The sequence below is a fragment of the Petaurus breviceps genome, unplaced genomic scaffold (assembly GCF_028583685.1).
Source record: "Petaurus breviceps papuanus isolate PSGF00001 unplaced genomic scaffold, PetGlider_PUasm1.0 688, whole genome shotgun sequence".
Lineage (NCBI taxonomy): Eukaryota > Metazoa > Chordata > Mammalia > Diprotodontia > Petauridae > Petaurus > Petaurus breviceps.
In genome coordinates this window covers 9,380,149-9,403,026 of record NW_027186457.1, presented here as the reverse complement: position 1 = coordinate 9,403,026, position 22,878 = coordinate 9,380,149, and the positions used below count along the sequence as shown (strand labels likewise).

General features: G+C 38.6%; 1 protein-coding gene and 1 long non-coding RNA gene across 2 annotated transcripts in view; one reads left to right on the top strand and one right to left on the bottom strand.

The window, feature by feature from the left end:
- COL4A3 (collagen type IV alpha 3 chain) overlaps positions 1-22,878 on the bottom strand; it is a 171,507-nt gene that overhangs the window by 5,957 nt on the left and 142,672 nt on the right. Inside the window, exons 43-51 of the mRNA XM_069104555.1 lie at positions 21,263-21,393; positions 13,056-13,128; positions 10,220-10,291; positions 10,009-10,134; positions 8,053-8,151; positions 2,500-2,712; positions 1,109-1,286; positions 659-773; positions 359-531 (exon numbers count right to left, since the gene is read on the bottom strand). Of these exons, the coding sequence (XP_068960656.1) occupies positions 359-531; positions 659-773; positions 1,109-1,286; positions 2,500-2,712; positions 8,053-8,151; positions 10,009-10,134; positions 10,220-10,291; positions 13,056-13,128; positions 21,263-21,393 (1,180 nt within the window). The remainder of the gene's footprint in view (positions 1-358; positions 532-658; positions 774-1,108; positions 1,287-2,499; positions 2,713-8,052; positions 8,152-10,008; positions 10,135-10,219; positions 10,292-13,055; positions 13,129-21,262; positions 21,394-22,878) is intronic.
- LOC138174355 (uncharacterized) overlaps positions 1-22,878 on the top strand; it is a 58,692-nt gene that overhangs the window by 13,059 nt on the left and 22,755 nt on the right. The window lies entirely within an intron of this gene.

Here is a 22,878-nt window from a genome sequence, read left to right as displayed (position 1 = left end):
ACAAAACAATTGGAAATGAATGTTGCCAAATTACAAAGAACAAGCATGGCTCAAGGAGAACACATGAAAAGACACCCCTGTCCTCTCCTTAGTAGAGCCACAGAATGAATTGCCAGAATTTTAAGATTTTTTCAATATTGATCAATTTTGCAGTAAATTTTTCTTTCTTTTTTCTTTTCTTAATTTTTTTTGTCATATGCAGTGACCCTCTGGGAGAGAAGCAAAGGGATGAATACATTTAGGTGATATAAAAAGATATCCCTAAAATTTATTTTAAAAACAAAAGGAAATGTTTTTCTAGGTAACCTTGGACCAGTTCTAATGAGTCTCCAGACACAGTTTGTCCTTGGATATTTACCTGAACATTCTCCTTGGATTTAATGAAGCCAACCAGAAACTGTAAGAATTTGAATAGTAGTTGCAGGTTCCCCTGCCATGACATTCTATAAATGGATTGGCGCGGAAGTCTTCCAGGCAGGAACCAGGGGATGCTAATGCTTGCCCAGAGCCTTCTGAGCCCGCACTTGTATACTGTGAAAAACAGGGGCATTAGAAGTTATAATTTTCAGGTGCTAAACAGACTATTATGTGCAGTATTAGCCCATGCAGTTGCTGAAAATAACATCTGCTATGATTTTGCTTTAGCTTTTTCCCTTACCATGACAAAAGAAAATCCTTTCCAAAGAGAAATCCAGCCATCAGGACATAAAGGGATGTCAGTAGTTTGACTGTGAACTGCTATAGCCATGGCAGGACCTTCACAGACTGTACATCTGGAACATGACATAAAATGTAAATACCACCACTTTTTTTTTTGCTTTTTGCTTTTTTGGAGGGGGAGGAAGGGCCATTGGGGGTTAAGTGACTTGCCCAAGATCACACAGCTAGTAAGTGTGTCAAGTGTCTGAGGCTTCTGAGGCTTCTGGATTTCAACTCAGGTCCTCCTGACTCCAGGGCCAGTGCTCTATACACTGTGCTACCTAGCTGCCCCATACCACCACTTTCTGAAACTATAATCATCATAAGTTGTGTGCTACACAGAACATTTAAATACTATTTAACTAAATTTTCATTATCTTATCAAAAGAAGAAGGAAGTAATTTAGTACCTGCTAATAAAAGGCTCCAAAGCCCTGCCGGTAATCGGGGCCATGTTCATCGGCATCTGTGCTGTTGTTGACAGCCAGTATGAATAGTCATTTCGGGAAGCAAAATTACACACATCATTGGTATTACAGAACAAGAATGGCATTGTGGTAAAACGTTGTAGGCAGCTACCAAGAGTTCCTGTAAAACATGGCATTGTGCATCTTTACTAGCTGGAAATTAATTTAGTATCTTACCTTGAATGTCACTTTAATAAGGCGTAATCTAAAGTACTTGGAGAAAAACTGGATAACGGCAAATTCTATAAATAACAGCATCTCCAGATTGTAATATTGAAAGGCTGTTCATATGACAACTCAACAAAATCACGGTGAGGGTTTTTTCCCCCCATTATGCATTTGGATTGCTTTAGGAGTTTTTTGGAAGGTGTATGTAAAGAATCTCCACTAAAATTACGTTCTTTAGAGCATGGAAGTGATCCTGGGTTCTCAAACTCTGTACCAGTAAAGTGCCAGGCCTAGATGGCAAGGCCTTCCAAGATGCAACTATAAGCCTTGTGATAGACTAAATGTTTATTGATAGGAACAAGCCTCACTCAGTTTGGGAGATTTATCACTCTAAGGCTGGCCTCCAGCTGATCATTATTTTCAGGCACAGAAACTCAGCAAGACTGTGTTCTGCAGACTAGAAAAGCTATGACCTCCACTGGTGCAGGGAAAATGCAAACCAGTGAAATCTTATATCCTTGGAGTACAAGTATAGGGAAAGACTGGGACACGCCTTGGGTCAACCCCACTCAGTTCATCTATATGAATATTCACTGCTCAGTAGACTCTAGCAAAAAGAAAACAAATTTAAGACTTAAAGGCAGGCAGATGTTTTAATTCAATACTGCTTGGAATGAGTGGGATGAATCCTTGGCAGGATTATTCTAACAGTTATTCTGGGATGACAGTACAGACACATCAATGCTGAGCTAAAAATAAATATTGGAAGTAAACTTCATAAGAAATTGGGGAGATAATGCAGGATAGGATAATTGTAGGCTAGTTCAAGTTTTGTTAGAAAATATATCAAGAAAATATCAAGAAAATAATAGGTAAAATGGAAACTAAACTTCTTTCTTATTGGATTAGGGGCACCATCATTCTTGAATTCATCTCTAAAGTCATATTTTTTCACTCTTCCCTTTCCTAAAATATATACTATAACTTGTCTAATGTAGAGACAAAGAAAAATAGTCATTTGGGTGAGGATATTTATTTTACTTCAATATCTTTTTGCCAGTCATTTGCATTGTTTTTAATGTCTAACTTCTGAGGCAACTACACTATATGATACAAGTTTTCACTCCTAACGAAATAAATAATTTCAATCACATCTGAGACATTACCAAGGTCTTGTCCATAAGCTTGTTCATTTCCCTGCACAAAGAGAAGAGAATAGCCGCTATAAAGGGGCACTGTTCCTCCTGGGCATGAAGGAATCTCTGTTGATTGGCTGTGGCGGGTGAAGATAAAGCCTCTGATGGATGACCCAGTTGCAGGTGGTCCAAAGTTTCCAGGTTTTCCTTTTAATCCAGGCAATCCAACTGATCCAGGTGGTCCTTAAAATTATATACTTAAATGTTAGAGGAAACATGAACAAAAAAATTACTGAAAAGTACGTCCATCATCACTAAATTCCCAACTGGGCACTCAGTATTGTTCAATGAAATATTCATGTGTATCTTCTTAAGGCTTATCCATGGAAATGTTTGTTGTGCCTAATAATAAGAACTAACGTTTATATAGTGCCAGATATAAGCCAGATGCAGTGCTATGTACTTTACCATTATTATCTCCTTTGAGCCTCACAACCACTCTGGGAAGGAGATGCTATTATCACCATTTTACAGATAAGGAAACTCAGGCTAAGAGGTTAAATGACTTGTTCAGGGTCACAAAACTGGTAAGTATATGATGCTAGATTTGAACTCAGATCTTCCTGACTCCAGGTCCAGTGCTTTGTCCACTGCACTGCCTAGCTGACCCACATATAATAGGCACTCCAATAAAGGATGAATAAGTGATTGAATTGAATGAATGTGGGCATTAGTTTTTATGATTTGGCCAAACAGTATGTTTTGTGTTGTCATTATTTGTGTAGATGTGTTATCTCTTTCTAATATACTGAACCTCTTTGAAAAACAAAATTTCTTAATCATGTTTGTGTCCAAACATGGTTTGTTTGTTTGTCCTAGGTAACCAGCACCCTGTACATTTAAAGTACTCAAATATTTATTAAATGAATTAGCTCAAATGTCAAAGATCTTAGAAAGTCAAACAAAATCAACTGAAATTTCACAATATTTTGAAAGAGGTATATTTGCAAGACAATGAGGTTATGTGTACTTGGACAGTAAACTCAGCAAAAATTTATTAAGTGCTTGCCATGTGTCAGGGACTACTGTAGATGCTAGGGATACAAAGGTAAAAGTGAATCCCTGACCTCAAAGAGCTTCTCTTCTTCTGTGTGTGCCCATGTAGAGAGAAATTAATACAGAACATGTGATTTCAGAAAGGGGAAGGGCACTCCTCCTGAAGGGACAAGGGTGGGAAGCCAGGGATGCTAAGAGGTAAGGGCATTCCAGGGATGGCAGGACCTTCCATACACAGGCATTGAGGTGGCAGGTGTAAAGCTTTGGATAGGGAATAGTTGGTAGACCAGTGAGCCTGGAACATGGAGTATGTGGAGTGAAGTCATGTGCGTTGAGGCTATAAAGATCTGCTGAAGCTGGATTATGAAGGGCTTTAAATGCCAAATAAAGGAGTTTGTATTTTGTCCCATAGGCACTAGGAACCCATTGGAGTTATTGGATAGTGAAGTTTGGTGGTCAGACCTGCACTGCAGGATATCACTGTAGCAGCCACATGGAGGATGAAATGGAGTAGAAGGGCCTGGAAGGAGGGAGACCAATTAGGAGTCTATTGCAGTGGTCTAGGGGAGAGATAATGAGGGTCTGAACAAGGTAGTGGCACTGTGAGTGAACAGAAGAGCAAGATGCCAGAGGTACTGTGGAGGAAGAACAGATGAGGCTAGAGGGTAAGAGGGAAGAGTGGAGGATAACTCCAGGGTTCAAACCAGGAAGACTGGAAGAGGCAACCAGTGGTGCCCTCCACAAAAATAGAGGAGGTAGGAAAAGAAATTGGTTTCAGGGGAGTTGTAATTAAAAAAAACAAACAAGCAAGCCCAGCTTTGATAAACTAGAGAACATAAATTACTTGGTAAAGAGCTACCCATTTTACAACTCCTGGCAAGAGTAGAAAGAAGTTTGGTGTAAATGAGGTTTTGACCAATGGCTTATACTATATACCACAATAAGTTCAAAATGGATGTATGACCTGAATATTAAAGATCATGCTTTAAAAACAACCAGATTAGGTACTGTGTTTAGGGGATGAATTTTTAAATTAAATTCTTAAAGTATAAAGGTGATCTCAAAAATAAATAATTTTATTACATGAAGTTAGCTTTTATATGATCAAAATTAATGTAATTAGGGTAAGAAGAGTTGACTGAAAAAAAAAATCTTAGTACCAAGAACTCTGATAAGAGTCTAATGTCCAAGACTTATAGGCAACTAAGAGAAATATGTAAGACAAAACGGATACATGCCCAAAGGATATTAACAAACTATCCTCAAAACTGCAAATTATCAGCTGTCATATAAAAGAATGCTTCAAGTCAGTAATAAAAAAGAAATGCAAATCAAAACAGCTCTGAGGTTTTGCTTCATGCCCAGATATTCTCCTCTTCTTCTGCATATCAGTAAAGTTGGGTAAAGCTTTCTCTGTGTGGAATGACGATTTTTATCTGGACTCCTTGTGCTTCAAGTAACTATTTTCTTTGACACAGAGATCCCACTGTTATACATATATCCCAAAGAGGCTAAAGACAGAATATTCCAGTATCCACCAAAATAATCATAGCAGCTCCTTTTGTTGTCAAGAACTGGAAAAAAGGTCTTGCTTACATATCCCCAGCACCTAGCACATTTCCTGGCACATTGTTAGTGGATTGGGAATGACTAAACAAATTGTGGCACATCAATAATAGGCTATTACTGTACTAGAAAACATGATAAATAAAATTCAGAGGATCATGGGAAGATTTAGATGAACTGGTACAAAGTGAATTAAGCAGAACCAGGAAAGCAAATTGTATAATATAAATGAAAAAAATATGTATCAAAGACTGTATAATCATAATGACTGTGCTTTCCCTCAAAGAGATGGGAAAATACACCTCCTTTCTCCTTTGCAGAGGTGGTGGACAATGTATGTCTGTGGAACAGCACTTATACCAGCAAACTTGATTGATGTGATGGTTAGTTTTACTGTCTTGTTTATTCTCTTTTTCTTCTTTGTTAAAAGGAAAAATGCAACAAGTAGGCAAGGGGGAGAGACATGTTCCCAAAATGAAGGTGATAGAGAAACAAGATACCCGTAAGAAGTAAACACTTCTGAAAAGAAAGAAAATTATGTTTTGGGACCTTAGTTTGAGGTACCTTTGGGACATTCAGGTGGAAATATCCAACATGCAGGGGCGGGGGGGGGGGAATAGAGCATAGGAGAAAGGAGGACTAGATAGTGTAGATTTTAGAGTCATCTGCATAGAGACAATAATTGATCCCATGGGACCAGATAAGACCAATAAGAAAAAGTAAGTATAAAGAGAGGAGGGTCCAGGCAGAGCCTGCAAAAAGAGACTAAGCAGGAGAGTTTGGGAAGGTAGGAGAAGGAGAACAGTCCTATTACAGAAACCCATGAAGGAGAATCCAGGAAGAAAGCAGGATCTTTAGTGTTGATTGCTGTAGACAGGCCAAGAAACCTGAGGACTAAGAAAAGGCAGCTGGATTTGTCAATTAAGAAATTGTTGGTAACCTTGGACAGAATAGGTTTGTTTGAGTGGTGGGGTGAGCAGTCAGAGTGCAGGAGGTAGAGAGAAGTGACTGGGATAGGAAAGAGTGGAAGGCACCAATGAACAGCTTCTTTCTCCTTGAGTTTGATTGAAAGGGAGGAGAGATAGAACACTATAACTTGAGGGGATGGCAATGTCAAGGGATTTTTTTTTTAAGGCTGGGGACATTTGGAGGGAGGGGGAAGGTGCCAGTGGATAAAGAGAGATCAAAAATTACAAAGAAAGAGGGAACTTCTGAAGGCCTTTCCAATGCTAAAATTCTGTGATTTGAATTGAAAGGTAAGCAAAATAAAACAGTACACAACACCTATAAGATATTCTAGCATCAAGAACTTAGTTTTGTTGAATCAGAAAGGTAGATAAAAATAGAAGAAATAGTTTTTACTAGAGGAGAGGTTATCTATTTTACCTGTCTAAAGTCAGAACTAACCAGCTGAATGAATTTTAATAGTCCTAAATGTTTCTCTGCATTTGGGCAAGCCTTATCCATAAGTGGTCCAGTTTTTGCATGTGGCTCAATAATAATGTTTCTCTCTATGCATTAGTTGACCTTTCCATTTTTAAAATATTTATTACACACAATACTTGAAATTCACATTGTAATTCTAATATAGAGAGTATAATGGATTTTTGTTGTTATTTTTTCTGGGGGTAGATATAGTGAAGTTCTATAAAGGTACCCCGTTTTATGCATTGAGCTAATTGTGGAAAGTAAATTTGGTCATCAATATTTTCAAATTAGGAAAATGTGTTGGTCCTAAACCATCTCTACAGTCACACAAAGCCTGTATTTTCAGGGTAAATTGGATTACTCCAGAGCCAGGATTTAGTAAGGGATATTGTTAGCTCTATATTTCAACTTTTTCAAATTTAAACTTTTTAACATCTGTTGTATCTCATAGATTTGGGCATTTATACTAGAAGATAGGAAGGATATTTAAATTTTTTCTTAGTTTAAAAAATTAAACGATGTGATAAATGTTAAGTTTGAACAGCTGGTCAATTTCCAACATGGATGCACAGAATTTTTTCATGCAGCTTTGGCAGCAGGTAATATTTAATACAGGTTGATCACTGACAAATGGATTTTAAAAGCCAAGTAAAGTGTCAAGCAGTTGGTTCCTAAGTCCAAGATGTCAATAGAACAAGCAAGGTAGGAAATGTGTCTGTGTTTTAGTTAAAAGTAGTCATTCTTATATAAGTGTGAAGATGACTCTCCAGCAATATCTATTTCATTCTTTTTCTGGTTTTACTGCTAGTTTTTATATCTAGTCACAGATCTATGTACCTAAAGGGAGGATTGAACTTTTTGAAATTAAAATATCTATTAATATCCCATCACATTCTATCTGATTAATTATAAACTGATCTGCTCAAAACAATTGAAACACTTTGACTCCGCTGTGTTCCTTTGTGTTAGAGGCAGTTAGGCTACAGAGTAGATAGAGTGCTAGACCTGGAGTCAGGAACATCTGAGATCAAATCTAGTCTCAGGCATTTATTGGCTGTGTGACCCTGGGCAAGTCTTTTAACTTCAGCTTTTCTCAGTTTCCTCAACTATAAAATAGGGAATAAAAAAACACCCATCTTACAGTTACTGTGAAGCTCTATTGAGATAATATTTATAAAGTGTTCAGTACAATGACTGGCATATGTATGTGTGTGTGTGTGCACATGCGTGCGTGCACACAAACACACAATATATGCTTATTTATTCTCTTTGCCTTTCCCTTCCCTGCTGGTTTTGGAGACTGTGCCATATAGAGCTATGGAGTAGATGAGAAGACTGTTCTGTCCAGTAATTCCTAGATTTCTTTTTTGTTCCTCTTGACCACCTCTCCCTGTGGTTAAGAGGAAGGATAAATGAAGAAATCTCATATTACCTTGAAGTAACACAGCATCTTACTAGACACAATATGGTTCTCTTAGCAATGATACGTTACAAGCCTAATTTTGTTGAGAAAATAAGTCTAGATGTGTTTACCAATTTCTCCTTTAGATCCTTTATTGCCTTTTTCTCCAGCTGGTCCAGGAATTCCTGGTTTTCCTGGTTTCCCTGGCTGACCTCTTGGTCCTTGAAGTCCTATTCAACACCAAAAATTGCATCATTACATTCATACATGTGGAAAAGCAAAACAACAAATCAACAATAATTCTCATACATGGGAAAACAATACTAAAAAGAAGTAAGGGCCAAGTAGGTGGCACACAGTGTGTAGAGTGCTGGACCTGGAGTGAGGAAGACCTGAGTTTAAATCTGTCCTCAGACACTGACTAGCTGTGTGATCCTGGGCAAGTCATTTAGCCACTGTTGGCTTCAGGTTTTTTCAACTGTAAAATGGGTATGTGTGTGATTTATCCTTCAAAGAAGACCACAATATTAGGAAGATAATGCAGTGATTTGAAAGTGAATTGGATTTAAGTGAGGGAGGGCTGTGCAAAGTCACCAGCCTCACTTTCTCCTCCGGAGTCATCTGAGACCTGTGGCTAGATATAGATCTAGACAACTGGAGATGGCCCAGGATACAGTGGAGGACTTTGTCCTTTTCTAGTTAAGGTCTTTAAGAGGTCTTAGTTTGACTGGGGGGGGGGGAGGGGAGAAAGAGAGATGAAGAGAAGGAAAGGGAGAGGAGGGAGGGAAAACAGAGAAAGAGAGAAAGAGAGGGAGAGAGAGAGGGAGGGGGAGAGGGAGAGGGAGGGAGAGAGAAATAGAGAGGGAGGGAGGGAAAGGAAAGGAAAGAGAGAGAGTGCATAAACTATGGTTTAGTAGATAAGAGAACTGGTTTAAAGCCAAAAAGACCTGGATTTAACACCTGCCTCTAATCACTTAAAAACTGGCTGTTGTGTGATCCTGGGCAAGTCACTTACATTTGCAATGCTCTGGGCAGCCTTCTATGACTTAGAAATAAATCGAAGAGAAGATGTTATAGTTTCCTCACTCAGGAGTTGGGCAAAGCCCTATGTGATAGATGTTAGTTGCCTTACATCACCCATTTAAAGAGACTCCCATCAACAAAGTGACTTATCTTGCATCAGGAAAGCTTATCTTTCAGAGAACTCACAATTAATTATGGCATATAGTTCATTCAAACTATATTCAAACAAACATTCAAAACATATTTATCTAGAAAACGCATATAAGTCAACTGATTTTCCTAACAGTTCAATATAGATTCAACATCTTTTAGCTGCCAGCAAGTTATAAACCAAGCTAGATCACTGGGTTTATCATTACAACACTCTGTCTAAAGTTGTGTTGTTGGGGCGGCTAGGTTGTACAGTGAGTGGAGCACCGGCCCTGGAGTCAGGAGGACCCGAGTTCAAATCCGGCCTCACACATTCAACACACTTACAATTGGGCAAGTCACTTAACCCCAACTGCCCTCCAAAAAGCAAAAAAATAAAAAATAAAGTTGTGGTGTTTAACCTCAAAACAAATGACTACAATTTTAATATTGGGACGCAGACAAATATATAGATTTAATAGCAAAATAGATAATAGTTTAGAGTCAGTAGAAGCTGAGTTTGATTCCTCACTCTGGTATTGGCTTTGGCAAATCCCTTACCCAACCTGTCTCAGCTTCCTTATCTGTAAAATGTAACTCCCTACCTCCCAGGGTTATTGTGAGGAAAACATTTTGCAAAACTTAAAACACGATCTTGTTCGTAGATTTGGAATTTTAGGTGACTGCTTGGATCATCTGGGCAATCTCTTTTATGAAGGAGACAACTGAAGCCCCCACATATGTTACACAGGCAGAAACTAGCAGATCTAGAATTAAAATGTATGCTCGGACTAATTCTGGTATTATTTCCATTTGCCTAGATATAAATGTCAACAGTTATCATAGAATAAGTCTCAGTGATATTTTGAACCTGGGAAGTTGCCTTCTTTTGGTATTACATTACAGTGATTCAGTTTCATATACTGATTCCCAACCTGGGTATCCTACAGGTCCATGTGGACCTGGTTCTCCCTGCATTCCTGGGCCTCCAGGTTGACCAGCAGGCCCCGGGCTCCCTGGCAGAGATAAAATTTTAATTGTTCCGGGGTCTCCAGGTTGACCTGTTGAGACAAACATAATAAAAAGATGATTTATTACCTTTAGAAATGTTCTGTTATCTTCATAAAGTACCAAAAAAAAAATTACCAGGAGGTCCTTTTGGCCCAATTGACCCTGGAGGCCCAAATGGTCCTGGAGGTCCCAGATTGCCTTTTTCTCCTACAAGAAAAACAAAATTTATAATAATCATATAGTCATTATACTTTGGGGGAATGGCTTCAAGCCACTTCCACCTTCAGGTTGGTGACACACGTTAAACCAGAGATTCTCAACCTTTTTCGTGTCAGAATGGTGAGGCCTTCAGCAAATGATGTCTTTAAATACATAAAATAAAATACATAGGGATTTCAAAGGAAACTATATTGAAATATAGTTATCAAAATATGAAAAAAAAAAACAAAACAAGCTCAGTGACACCAGGTTGAGTCCCTGCTCTAAATAGAGACTATAGATTAGAGATACAGAGGTTAAGATTAGAACCATTATTATGAGTCCTGCCTGAGTCATGGCACCAGAATAAGAGTTGGAAGTGTTATGATCTAAACTGTGGCCATCCAGAGAAAGCTTTCAATCTTCCAGTCTAGTCCCATGCTTGGCCAGGCTATAAGCAGAGGCCCAAAGTGGAGGAGGCAACAAACAATACATTTTTTAGGGCAAGTGTTCTTAGTTACTAATTTTCTGAGTTTAGAAACCAATTCAGTTTCATTAAATTTTGGAGTAGAGACATTATGAAGCCAAGCCTCATTAAGAGTTCATTGAAATATACTTCTGGTAAGGGACAGTGCTTAAATATTATGCTTATCAATATTCTTAGCATCATTGTTGCAGGTTTACTGAATATGGATATGGCAGCACATCTCTTTCTAGTACCCTTGAGAGTAAATGTCAACCCTGCCTGCTTTTTACCAAAACTCACTAAATGGGAAGGTTTCACTTTTTATTTCTAGCCTTTGACACAGGTAAATGGAAGACAAGAAGATCCCTGAATCCAGAGCCATGGGGTCAACAGGCTTTGCTGCTCAAACCAGATTAAAGTGTAATTGGGAAATATTTAACAAAATAAATAAAAATACAGTAGAGCACAGATAACATGTGGTTTTCTAAGTCACTAGGTTCAGGGGTCCTTATGTACAGTTTAGTGGCCCTCATTTCTATATGAGGTTGATGCCATGAACAAAATGTTCACTTTAAGGCATATAGTTAATGATTGCAATTTTCAGGAAATAAATTCATGTTTTTAGTGAAAGAAGAGCTAGGGACTGGGCCTGTAATTTTGCTGGTATAGAGAATTCCTAAGTAAAGTGACTTCTACCAACAAAAGGGTGGCACCTTCTTTGCAGTTTATAATCTTAGAGAGTCGCCTAGAAAAGTAACCTCAAATTCAAATAGAATTGGGGGCCAATAGTCCATACACAAGAATCCCTGCATACTACATATTGGCTTAGTTTTCAAATGTGATATTATCTATGTTTGTTTCGTTTTTATTTATTTTATTAACTATTTCCCAATTACATTGTAATCTGGTTTGGGCAGTACCATGGAATGTTATGGGTAACTAGGCCTTGCAAGTTTGATCCCTCTGGCTCAGAGGCTGTCCCCAAAGTCACAACCGTCACTTCTGGGTCAGAAGGAGAACCAGAGCCTGGGCCTTTCTGGCTCTGAAGGCAGCTTTCTTGTCACTGTGCCACATGGCCTCTTGGGGTTGTGGGGAGAGAGACAAAAACACAATGCAATAAAAATACAACATCAATAATGAAGATGAATTGGTAATTGCCCAGAAAATTGTTATCTTAATGAAATATTCACAGTGAAGAAATCTTTGTACTTGACTTTTTGAGATAAAAATTCCTAAGGAAAAAATACAAAAGAATAGTAATATTTTAAGGGACTGACTAGAGGATCCAGTGGCTTACTCTAGGAGCTCAAGAAAGGAAGAGAGCAAATGTCTTCATTCTACAAAATTGGTGATACTGACCTCAACAATTCTTTTGAGATTTCCTTAAGACTTCTTATATAAACAACTGACATTGATACAATGCTTTAAGGTTTGTAAAGTGCATACACTACCTTGTCTAATCCTTACAACCCTCACTAAGTTTTTTTTTAATTTTTATACTGTGATAATAAATAAAAGTAGTATGATCGTCACCATTCCACAGATGTGACAAATGAGGCTCACAGAGGTTGTGACTTGTCCACATTGTCACATAACTAGAAATTGTCAGAGATGGAATTTGAACATTGGGCCCTTCTGACTTTAAGTCCAGTACTCAGACTACTATGCAGCCTTGCAAGCCTAAAAGTGGTCACCTTCTATAGTTTCTGGAATCTTTTCTAGGCTTAGAGGGAAGTAGTTGGTGTTAGGAATTCTTTGCAGATAGCAAACTATCTTGTCTCTCTAGTGTAGCAAAGCTCTTCAGAAACTTCTATTCTGACTTTTGGCTAATTTGTTTCATTAAAGGGTCCGTATAAAGACCAGTTTGAAAACAGCAAACATTCTCTCTTTCTATTGCCTTCTGAAACCCATCTCATCTGTCCTTGTCTTCCACAACTAATTTTTTTTTTTGCATCATTCACCTTGGGTGAACTTATTACTTAATATTTCTGCTTTATATGGCAAAACCTTTCTTGATTTACAAAGAAAATACCATGGGAATTAACTGGACAGGGCAAGATCATTAAGAAGAATGCATTACCTTTCAATCCCATACAAAGGTCATGGCACTTAAAAGTATTACTATCGATGAAAGATTCCATGTCTATTTTTCTGAAACTTTTAAAGGTGTTTTTATTTTTGTTCCCATGGTGTATATTCATTTCTCCTACATCAAAGCTTTGAAGCTGAGGAATTTAGTCATCAGATTATAATTGGTGGTTGTGTTTCCTCTCCCAGAGCCATGTAAGAGAACATTTAGACAAGTACCTATCACACCAGGAAATCCTTGAAATCCAGGATCGCCTTGAAAACCGGGAAAACCTGGGGTGCCTGGCATGCCCTGTAATTTAAAACAAGAGAATTGCAGAAGAATTACCACATCAAATGTTGCCCATAAAGTTTTCTTCTTGAGGTAGATAATAAGATGCAATATTATATTGAGAAAGTTTGGCAGAGTTGGAACATAATTTGTCCATTTCAATTCAGTTCCTTGGCTAACGAGATATATTCCAGAGACAGTTAGGGGTCATTCATTCATCAAAAAAGGCATTCTTTGTAATTTCAATGTAGTATGTTTAATATTATTATAATACAGTATTTTCTGAAGTCTATTAGATATAACTTTCTGCATGTGAGTACTTTGCAGATGAAGGCAGACATTTAGTCAGATTACAAATTATAATTTGTATTTGTAATTTTCATAATATGATATACACAGGTGGAATAGTAATGTCCTAGACCAATTTCTAGTAAGCCAACATGGGCATTAGATTTAATTGTGCATGTATGGGGGTGTTGTTGAGGGGGCAGGAAATATGGGAAATCTGGGATAGAAAGGGAGCTAGGGACATTTCCATTTTGTAGGGATGACAGGTGCTAGAATGATCAATGAGTCAATCAAAAAGCATTTATTAAGCACCTACTATATGCCAGGCATTGGGGATACAAATACAATAAATGCAATAATCTCTACTCCTAGGGAGCTTACACTCTAAGGATGAGACAACAAAGACCTGTGTATGTATATACAGAATAAATAAAAATAAATTCAAAGTCCCTTGATACCAGGTCAAAAAAGGCTAAATGTATTTCTGTCAAAGCCACCACCATCCTTCCAGTCTCCCAGATTTGTAATCTTGGTGCTATACTCAATGCCTTCACCCCATATAGCCAATCAGTTGCCAGATCTTACTGTTTCTACTTCCATTTCCCTCACATCCAACCCCTTCACTCTACTCTAATAGCTGCACCTGACTTTAGGCCCACATCTCCTCTCCTCCAGATTATTACAATGGCACCATGACACTCCCCAACCCAATCCATTCCATTGGTTTCCTGCTGTTGCTAGGACAAAATAAACATATCTATTTAGCTTTTAAAACTCTATACAATTTAGCCCCAACCTAGCTTTCCAGCATCACTGGACATTTCTGAACTTCCCTCATTCTGCATTCCAACCACATTGGTCTTTTCTTTTTCATATATAACGCTTCATTTCCTGTCCCCATACCTTTGGCTACATTGTATGCCTGCAATGTATTATTCTATCTTCACTTCTCCACCTCATAGTCAGTCCTTTTATTCCTTGAAGATGCAGCTTAAACATCATCCTCTTCATGAAGAATTCTCCCCAACTATACCCCTTTCTAAAACTACCTTGTAATTAATTTGCATATATTTGTATTCTTTCATTTTGTATGAGCTTGTCTCTCCCATTAGAATCCAATCCAATCAACATTTATTAGGCACCTACCATGTTCTAGGCATTGTGCTAAGCACTGGGTATACAAAATTAATAAAAAGACAGTCTCTGCCCTCAAGGAGCTCACAGTCTAATGGGGGTGGGGAAACAATACGAAAAAGGAGGCAGGGCTGCATGGTAGGGGGAAGGTATCTCTTGTTGAGTCATTTCAATCGCATCTGACTCTTCATGACCCCATTTGGGGTTTTCTTGGCAAAGATATTAGAGTACTTTGCTATTTCCTTCTCCAGATCATTTTACAGATGGGGAAACAGAGGTAAACAGGGTTAAATGACTGGCCCAGGGTCACACAGCTAGTAAGTTTCCAGGGCTAAATTTGAACTCAGGTTCTTGACTCCAGGCCTGGTACTTTATCCATTGTGTTACCTAGCTGCTAGAGTTGGAAAAACCAGGTAGGGCAGCAAATGAAGAGTGGAGTAAACCTAGAAATCTGTTTCTCCCTTTGACTACCTTCTAGTAAGCTAAGGAAGCTGCTGTCAAGGCTTGAGTTTAGCAGCATGGTGATAAAAATCAAAGCTCAGGTGTACTTAATCTGGGCAGGGCATCTTGTTCCCTGGAGTCTAGAAAAAACAGACAGGGCAGTAGATGCAGTGTGAATGCAATCTTATACTTGTATCTTTGACACCTAGCACATAATAGGTACTTTAAAATACTTGTTTTATTGTTGAGTTGCATCCTGAAGGAAGAGAGGACTTCTATGAGGCTGAGGGGTAGATGGAGTAAATACTAGGCATGGGGAAGAGCCAGTAAAAAGGTATGGAGTGTCCTGGGTAAGGATCAGAGGACAGTTTCCCTGAATTTCAGAGCATTGATGGGATAGTAAAAATGTATAATGAATATGGAAAATAAGTGGAGGCAAATTTGTGAAGGGCTTTAAAAGCTAAACACTTTCCATTTGATTCTAGTGGCATTGGGAACCATTAGAATTTAGGAGTCTCAGACATGAGTACTCAAAAGATACCAAACTGCCAAGTTGCTTAGATTGGAACAAGAGGTACCCAAAGGGGTTTAAATCAAAGTAATCATTATTCCATTTCTTTCACTATGTAACTAAATTTAATTCTGGGAAAATGCTACCGTTTGGAAATAATGAGATGAGACTTACAAAAAATGCTAACGGATAACAATTTTCAAAGCTTTTTAAAGCTATTTGAGCCAGGAAGAGGCCATCTTCTCAGAAAAGATGATGTAATGTTCATCTAGAGCAGTGATAAGGTAAAATTATTCAGCTGCTATTTGCTTCTCTCTTAAGGAGAATTACCTTCACATTTGAAAGGGCACAATAGGCATGGTTAGGAAACAATGAAAAAACTCAGGAATGATGAAGAAATAGAATTTGAGCATTGAGAAGGTTTAATTGGAATCAGGTCTGAGACCCAGATGATATGTTCCAGGGTGTGGAAATATCTTTTGATATGATTGTATCAAGAGACAAGCACACACTTTGCTTTGTAGACAGTCTTCAAAGGATTATGGAAAATGGCAGAGATGTCAGAGGCCTAGAAACAAATGTGGTGCTATGGAAAGAAGACGGAAGATCTAAATTCACATCCTGGCTCTGCCAATGATAACCTAAAGGACATTTAACCTCTCTGGACCTCAGTGTCCTCATGTAAAATGAAGGGTCTCAACTAGATAACTTATAAGGTCTCTTCCAGTTCAAATTGCTATGATCCTGTGAAATGTCTTAATTTTCAAACCTGGGAGTGCTGGAAACTACAGAGCAGTGATTTTAATGTTGATCCTTGACAATTACAACATAGATGATTAAACAGATTATAAATCCTGAAAAAATGAAATGGTGATAACTAGGAGCCAAGATGGGTTAGCTAAAATTGTTACCTCATAAATTAGATTATAAAAATATTTACCAGATTATAAAATTTTTGACAGAAATGACCATATTATATTAATCTTTTAAAAAATCTCCCCAAATACATGGTGCATTGCAGGTGCTTAAGGTTTGTTGAATAAACAAATAAAAACTAATTTCATTTTCTTTTGTGATAGGGTTACTAAGCTAGTAGATGGGGAGACTACAAAATAATGTATCTTTATTTCAGCAAAGCCCTTGACAAAATCTTTCATGATATACTTGTTGATAAGATAGAAAAATATGGACTGGACCATAGTGTGGTGAAATGTACTGTTGTGGCCCTCTCAGTCCTCAGTCTTCTTGACCTTTTGGTAGAACCATTCACTACCTTCTCCTGAATCAGCTCTCCTCTGGAGCTTTATGGCATCATTCAGTCTCCTTTGCTGGATCTTCATGTCACACCTGCTATCTATAGGTATTCCCCAACACTGGGCTTTCTTCCCTCTCTAGTCTCTCACTTGGCAACCTCATCAGCTTCTATGGGTTCAGTGATCATCTCTAGATCCTCAGTATCCAGCCTTCTTTTCTGAGCTCTAGTCCCACACCACCAATTGCTTATTGGACATTTCCAACTGAATGTTCCCTAGGCATCTCAAATTCAGTATGTCCAACACAGATTTCATTGTCTCTTCTCCCACCCAAATCCACCCATATTACTTCCCTGTTACTACTGAGGGATCCCTCATTCTTCTGGTTACCAGGCATTTGTCATATCTTTTCACTTCCTCCTCTACCTCTTTGTTCACACGACCACCACCCTAATTCAGGCCCTTATCACTTCACACTTAAACTACTACTTTAGCCTTATCATTGGTTACCTTGGATTAAGTCTCTACTACAATCCATCTCCCACAGCTGCCAAAGTGATTTTAGCCTAATATAAGGAAGAACTTTCTAATAATTAGAACTGTTCCAAAGTTTAATTGGATAATATATGAGGTACTGAACTCTAAACACTGGAATGATTTAGTTAGATTAGCAGAGGCTAAAAGAAATCACGTTTCTGGGAAGTTTTATGAGGATTACTGTATTGTGTGGGAGGCTAGTGTAAAGCAGATAACCTTTAAGGTGTTTTTATTTCAAGTCAACAAACATTTTAGAAAGTGCTTATTTATTTTTGTAAGTAACTAAAGAGGAAAAGTGATAGAAAAGCTAATAATCCACAAAAAGCCAAATGATCATAAGACATTTAATTATGATATTGGCTGGAAGAAAACAAACAAATGAAAAATGGAGAAGATCTGCTGTGATTTCTATTAAACAAATCCTCTTTTCTCCATCAAAAATAGTGGAACTACCACTTTGGGGCTCTGTCATCACCGTATTCAGAGTATTATGAGGGAGTAGCAATGGCAGCAAGAAAAATGCAGGTCTGTACTGGAGGCAATATACTTTTGAGGGATTAAACTTCTTAGGATATCTGAAAGAGGAAAGATATGAAATATTTGGGGAAAACATGCATGGCGGCGGAGATAAGATACATACACAAATATGGTTGATTGTTGTCCTTTGTGCTCAATGAGGATCAAAATGACATCACTATGTTGGGGTCAAGGTACAGAATGCTTGACTGTGACTGACCAGATCAACATGAGCTTGAAAGACTCTACCACAGGTCAGCCATAAATAGTCAACATGAAACATTTGGAGTGGAGGTATCTCTAAATTCGTGCATCTGTTGTTCCGTTTGAGCTATTGCAATTCTACTTTGCTCATAGAGCACAGTGCCTTCTTTGGTATGGGCACGCCATACTGGGTGATCCTGTGCCAACATCTCCCGCATCTCACATTCAATTCCAAAGTTCTTCAGAGAGATAAGAGTGTCCTTGTACAACTTCTTCTGGCCTCCGTGTAAGTGTTTTCCGTGTCTAAGTTCTCCATAAAATAGTCTTTTTAGGCAACTGTAATTTGGTGTTTGAACAATGTGACCAGCCCACCAGAGTTCCCTCTCTGCAGTAGAGTCTGAATGCTTGGCAGTTCAGCTCAAGGAAGGACTTCGGTGTCCAGTACCTTATCTTGCCAGAATATCTTCAGAATCTTCCCAAGACAATTCAAATGGAAACGATTCAGTTTCCTGGCATAATGCTGGTATATCATCTAGATTTCACAGGCATGCAACAATGAGATCCGCACAGCAGCTCTGTAGACCTTCAGTTTGGTAGTCAGTCTAATACCCCTTCTCTCTCACACTTCGCTTTAAGAGTCTCCCAAACACTGAGCTAGATCTGACAATGTATGCATTCAACCTTATCTATGTGAAAATCGCTGGAAATTATACTGCCAAGTAAGCAAGCTTATCCATAGTATTCAGAATTTCTCCATTGGCTGTAACTAATGGTTCCATGCAGTGCTGGCTGGTGAAGAGCTTCTGTTTTCTTGTTATTAATTGTCAGACCAAAATTAGCACAAACAGCAGAGGATCAATCCTTACTCTGTCATATCTTGGCCTCAGAGGCTGCATTGAGTGCACGATCATGTGAACAAAAGTCATGTACCAACTCTCCGTCCAAAATTATAATTATTTATACACAGATAATAATTCTATATTATACATGATCTATATTATGTACATTTATCTTACATATATGTTCTATATTGTTACATATAATAAATAACAATTATCATACACAAATATAAGGCAGCATGGACTATAAATGCTTGGAAAATGTCCAAAGTACTATGAGAACTCCAAAGAGGTATTTCTTTCAACTCAGGTGTTTAAGAAAAGCTTCATGGAGGAAATAAGATAGGTGCTGGAGCCTTAAAGGAGGAATGGTGTTTTAACAAGCAGAGATAGTGCGGCATGGGGGTATATATGTCAGTCATAGAGGACAGAAGATAAATGCAACTCTGGGAGAGGACGGGGCCAGTTCAGGGAGGATTGAGCAGTCCAGTTTGGCAAAACGATCATAGAGTCTGTTAAAAGGAATAGTGTTAGTCCAGAAATGCTTATTTAACCACCTATTTGTGCCAAGTACTGTGCTAAGTGCTGAGGGAACATAGAAAGGTAAAAGACACTCCCTGCTCTCCAGGACCTCACAGTCTAGTTGTCACACAAGAATATAAAGTACAAACAGGAAACAATCAGAGCATTAAGCATGAAGAGTGAGCAGGAAAGACTTCTTCTGGAAGGTGAACTTTTTAGTTTGACTTGCAGGAAGCCAGAAAGAGCAGATGAGAAGGGAGAGCATTCCGTGCATGGAGGAGAGCCAGCGAAGACGCTCAGATTTTAGAGACAGGGTCTCATGTGAGGAGCATCAAGGCCAGTGTGGTTGGATTGAAGAGTACAAGGAAGGCTGTAAGGCATAAGAGGACTGGAAGTGTGGGGATTTTGAACAACAGAGGATTTATATTTGATCTTGAAGGTGATGGAGAACCACTGCAGGTGACTTACATGGTTAGACATGTGCCTTAGGAAGACAACTTTGACAGCTGAGTAGAGAATGGACTAGGATGAGGAGAGACTTGAGAGCAGAGAGACCCGTGTGTGAGGTGTGAGGTGAGGAGGGCTTATGCCAAGGTGGTGGCAGTGTCAGAGAAGAGGAAGGGGCATATTCAAGACAGGTTATGAAGGTAAAGTTGATAGGCATTGGCAATGGGTTGGATATGGGAGGGGGAAGAGGGAGTAAAGAGTCAAGGGTGACACTTAAGTTATAAGCCTGGGGGACCAGGAGGGTAGTGGGGCCTTCAATAGCAATAGGAAGGTGTGGAAGGGGAAGGATTTTTGGAGAAAGATAACAAGTTCCCTTTTGGATATGTTGAGTTTGACATCCATGGGACTTTCAGTTTGAGGTGTCTATTAGGTTGTTGGAGATGTGAGCTTAAAGGTCAACAGAGAGGTGGTTAGGGCTGAATAAGTAAATCTGGCAATCTTCAACATAAAAATGATCATTGAATTCATGGGACCTGTTGAGATCACCCAGTAAAATTAGGATATAGCCACATTGTGGAGCCAGCGGGCAGCTACTAAAGGCCTTTCAATAGGGGTATTTATGAGATTTCAGGAGAGGTCTGCCCATTTGAAAGTTATTGCAGCAGAGATGCCAAGTATACATTTAGGTACATTAAAGTGGGGAGACACTGGAAAAAGGAGGGGACCAAGTAGACAGCTGTGATGGTCAAAGGCAGCTAGGTGGTGCAGTGAATAGAGCACTGGACCTAGATCAGGAAGACTTGAGTTCAAATGCATCCCCAGACACTAGCTGTGTAATCTCAGGCAAGTCATTTAACCTGTTTGCCTCAGTTTCTTCAACCATTATACTGGGGATAACAACAGCAATTACCTTGCATGGTTGTGAGGATCAAATGAGATAATATTTGTAAAACACTTAGCAGTGCCTGGTATGTAATTGGCATTAAATAAATGCCTATTCCCTTCCCTTTCTTAAGTGAAGGTCTAAACTAGGGTTTGTGAAAATGGTAAGCAGGGGAAGTATATAAGGGGTTTTTAGGAGATATAATTGATTTGATAATTGAATGGGGAGAGAGGAAAGGGAAAGAAAGTCAAAGATGATTCTGAGGTTTTTGCCCTGTGTGATGCTGAGAATTGTGATATCATTAACTGAGACAAGGAAAGTAGGAGGGAACAGGTTTTGTGGAAAGATGGTGAGGATGGCTTGATATGTGTTCAGCTTAAGGTGTTAGGATCTGTATCCAACTTTTCTTTGATTCTGTGAACGATTTGAAACATTCCTTTTCTTTGGCATAGGCCTCAAAAGCAACTACAGATGGTCCTTAGATAAATTCTCTTGCATCCTGTACAAAATTGATTATAATACTTTTGTATCCAATATATAAAAGGAACAGAAACCTACCAAAAACAATCTTCTTGCTTACCGGATGCCCAGGTGGCCCAGGGTCTCCCATGGTTCCTGGTTGACCTGTTGGACCTTGGTCTCCTGGAAAGCCTTTTTCTCCTTTCATTCCTAATGTGTATTCACAAGGTGGGCCTGGAGGGCCAGGATCACCTAAATTTATACATAGTCTGTCAGTATTGTCAGAAGTCAGACTGTCCAGTAATATCAATTATTGCTATATATGAGACCCCTTGAAAGCTAAATTTACGTTTTTCCTATAAAACTGTTGGTGGTCAATATAAAAAACATCTGTCCACTAGTCCTATTAGTGTAGAAAATCTATATGTTCCATATGCCATGGACCTGTGTCTTCCTTGGTGTGAATACTCCCTTCACTATTTAGATGGGAATCTCCCTTTATGATAGGAGAGATTTTACATTTAGCCAAAGTAATTGTTACCTTTTGTCTAACCTGAAGTTCTTTGGCCATCAGACAACCGGTATATACAGTCTCAGCTGGGTCCCTATTTGAAGCCTTTCTAGCTCCTAGGGCTTGCTGGAGCTTGCACTCCATTACTATCATCTTCAGGGACCCAGGGTCATTCCTATGACCAAATAAATTATGGGAGGAGGACTGTCTTGTATTAGAACTTTTTATTTTTAAAAATTACTTTCAGTATTTGTTTTCATGGAGAAAATTGTCAAAGTTAATGTCATATATACTACATTCTTTCATTCAAGCTTTTTTTCTGCCCACCAGGTACAATTTACACATTGTTTTACAAGCTAGTTTATATTTATAAGAATTAAAGCTTATTATTATACATTTTAACAATATTAGTGATGAGACAGCAAAACATGACTGTTTTTAACTGAAAATAATTCTTGATCAAAATGATGGGAAAACATTTCTAGTTTTCTCAGTTTTCATTTGCAGGTTTCCATTAGATTTAACAAATCACATGAACAGGTGTTGAAAACAAATTGATATGAAAAAAATGATATGTGTATGTCAGAAGAGATAGTCCTGTTTAATTTTAAAAACTGACATGAACATTTCCGAAGGCAGGATGCTTCCAGGACCATGTAAATACTGACTCCACTCCCTTTTTATGGAGAGGGGATTTAGAGAATTTGTCTGAGTTTGGGTGGTGTCAAAGCAGTGATGGCGCAGGGAAGGCGCTGCCACTGGGAGAGAGAGGATTCCCAGTCCTCGGATGGAAAATTGGGGGAAGATCATGAGTTCCCCTTTGGACATGTTGAATTTAAGATGAATACAGGACATCCAGTTTGAGATGTCTGTTAGGCTTTTGGAGATGGGAGCCTGAAGGTCAGCAGAGATGTTAGAGCTGAGTATGTAGATGTGACAATCAGTAGCACAGAAATGACTATGGAATTTATAGAAGTTGCTGAGATCACCAAGTGAAATGCTATATAGCCATACTATAGGGCTAGTGGGGAGCTACACGCCTTTCAGTCAGGGCAGGTATATGATTTTTCCCCATTATGAAATCAAGGTAGCTATGTGATTTTCCCCCAGTATGAAATCAGGGTATTTATGTGATTCCCCCTATTCTAGTATGAAATCAGTGTAGTTATGTGATTCCTCCCCCCCCCCCAAGTATGAAATCAGGGATTTATGCGATTTTTCCCCAT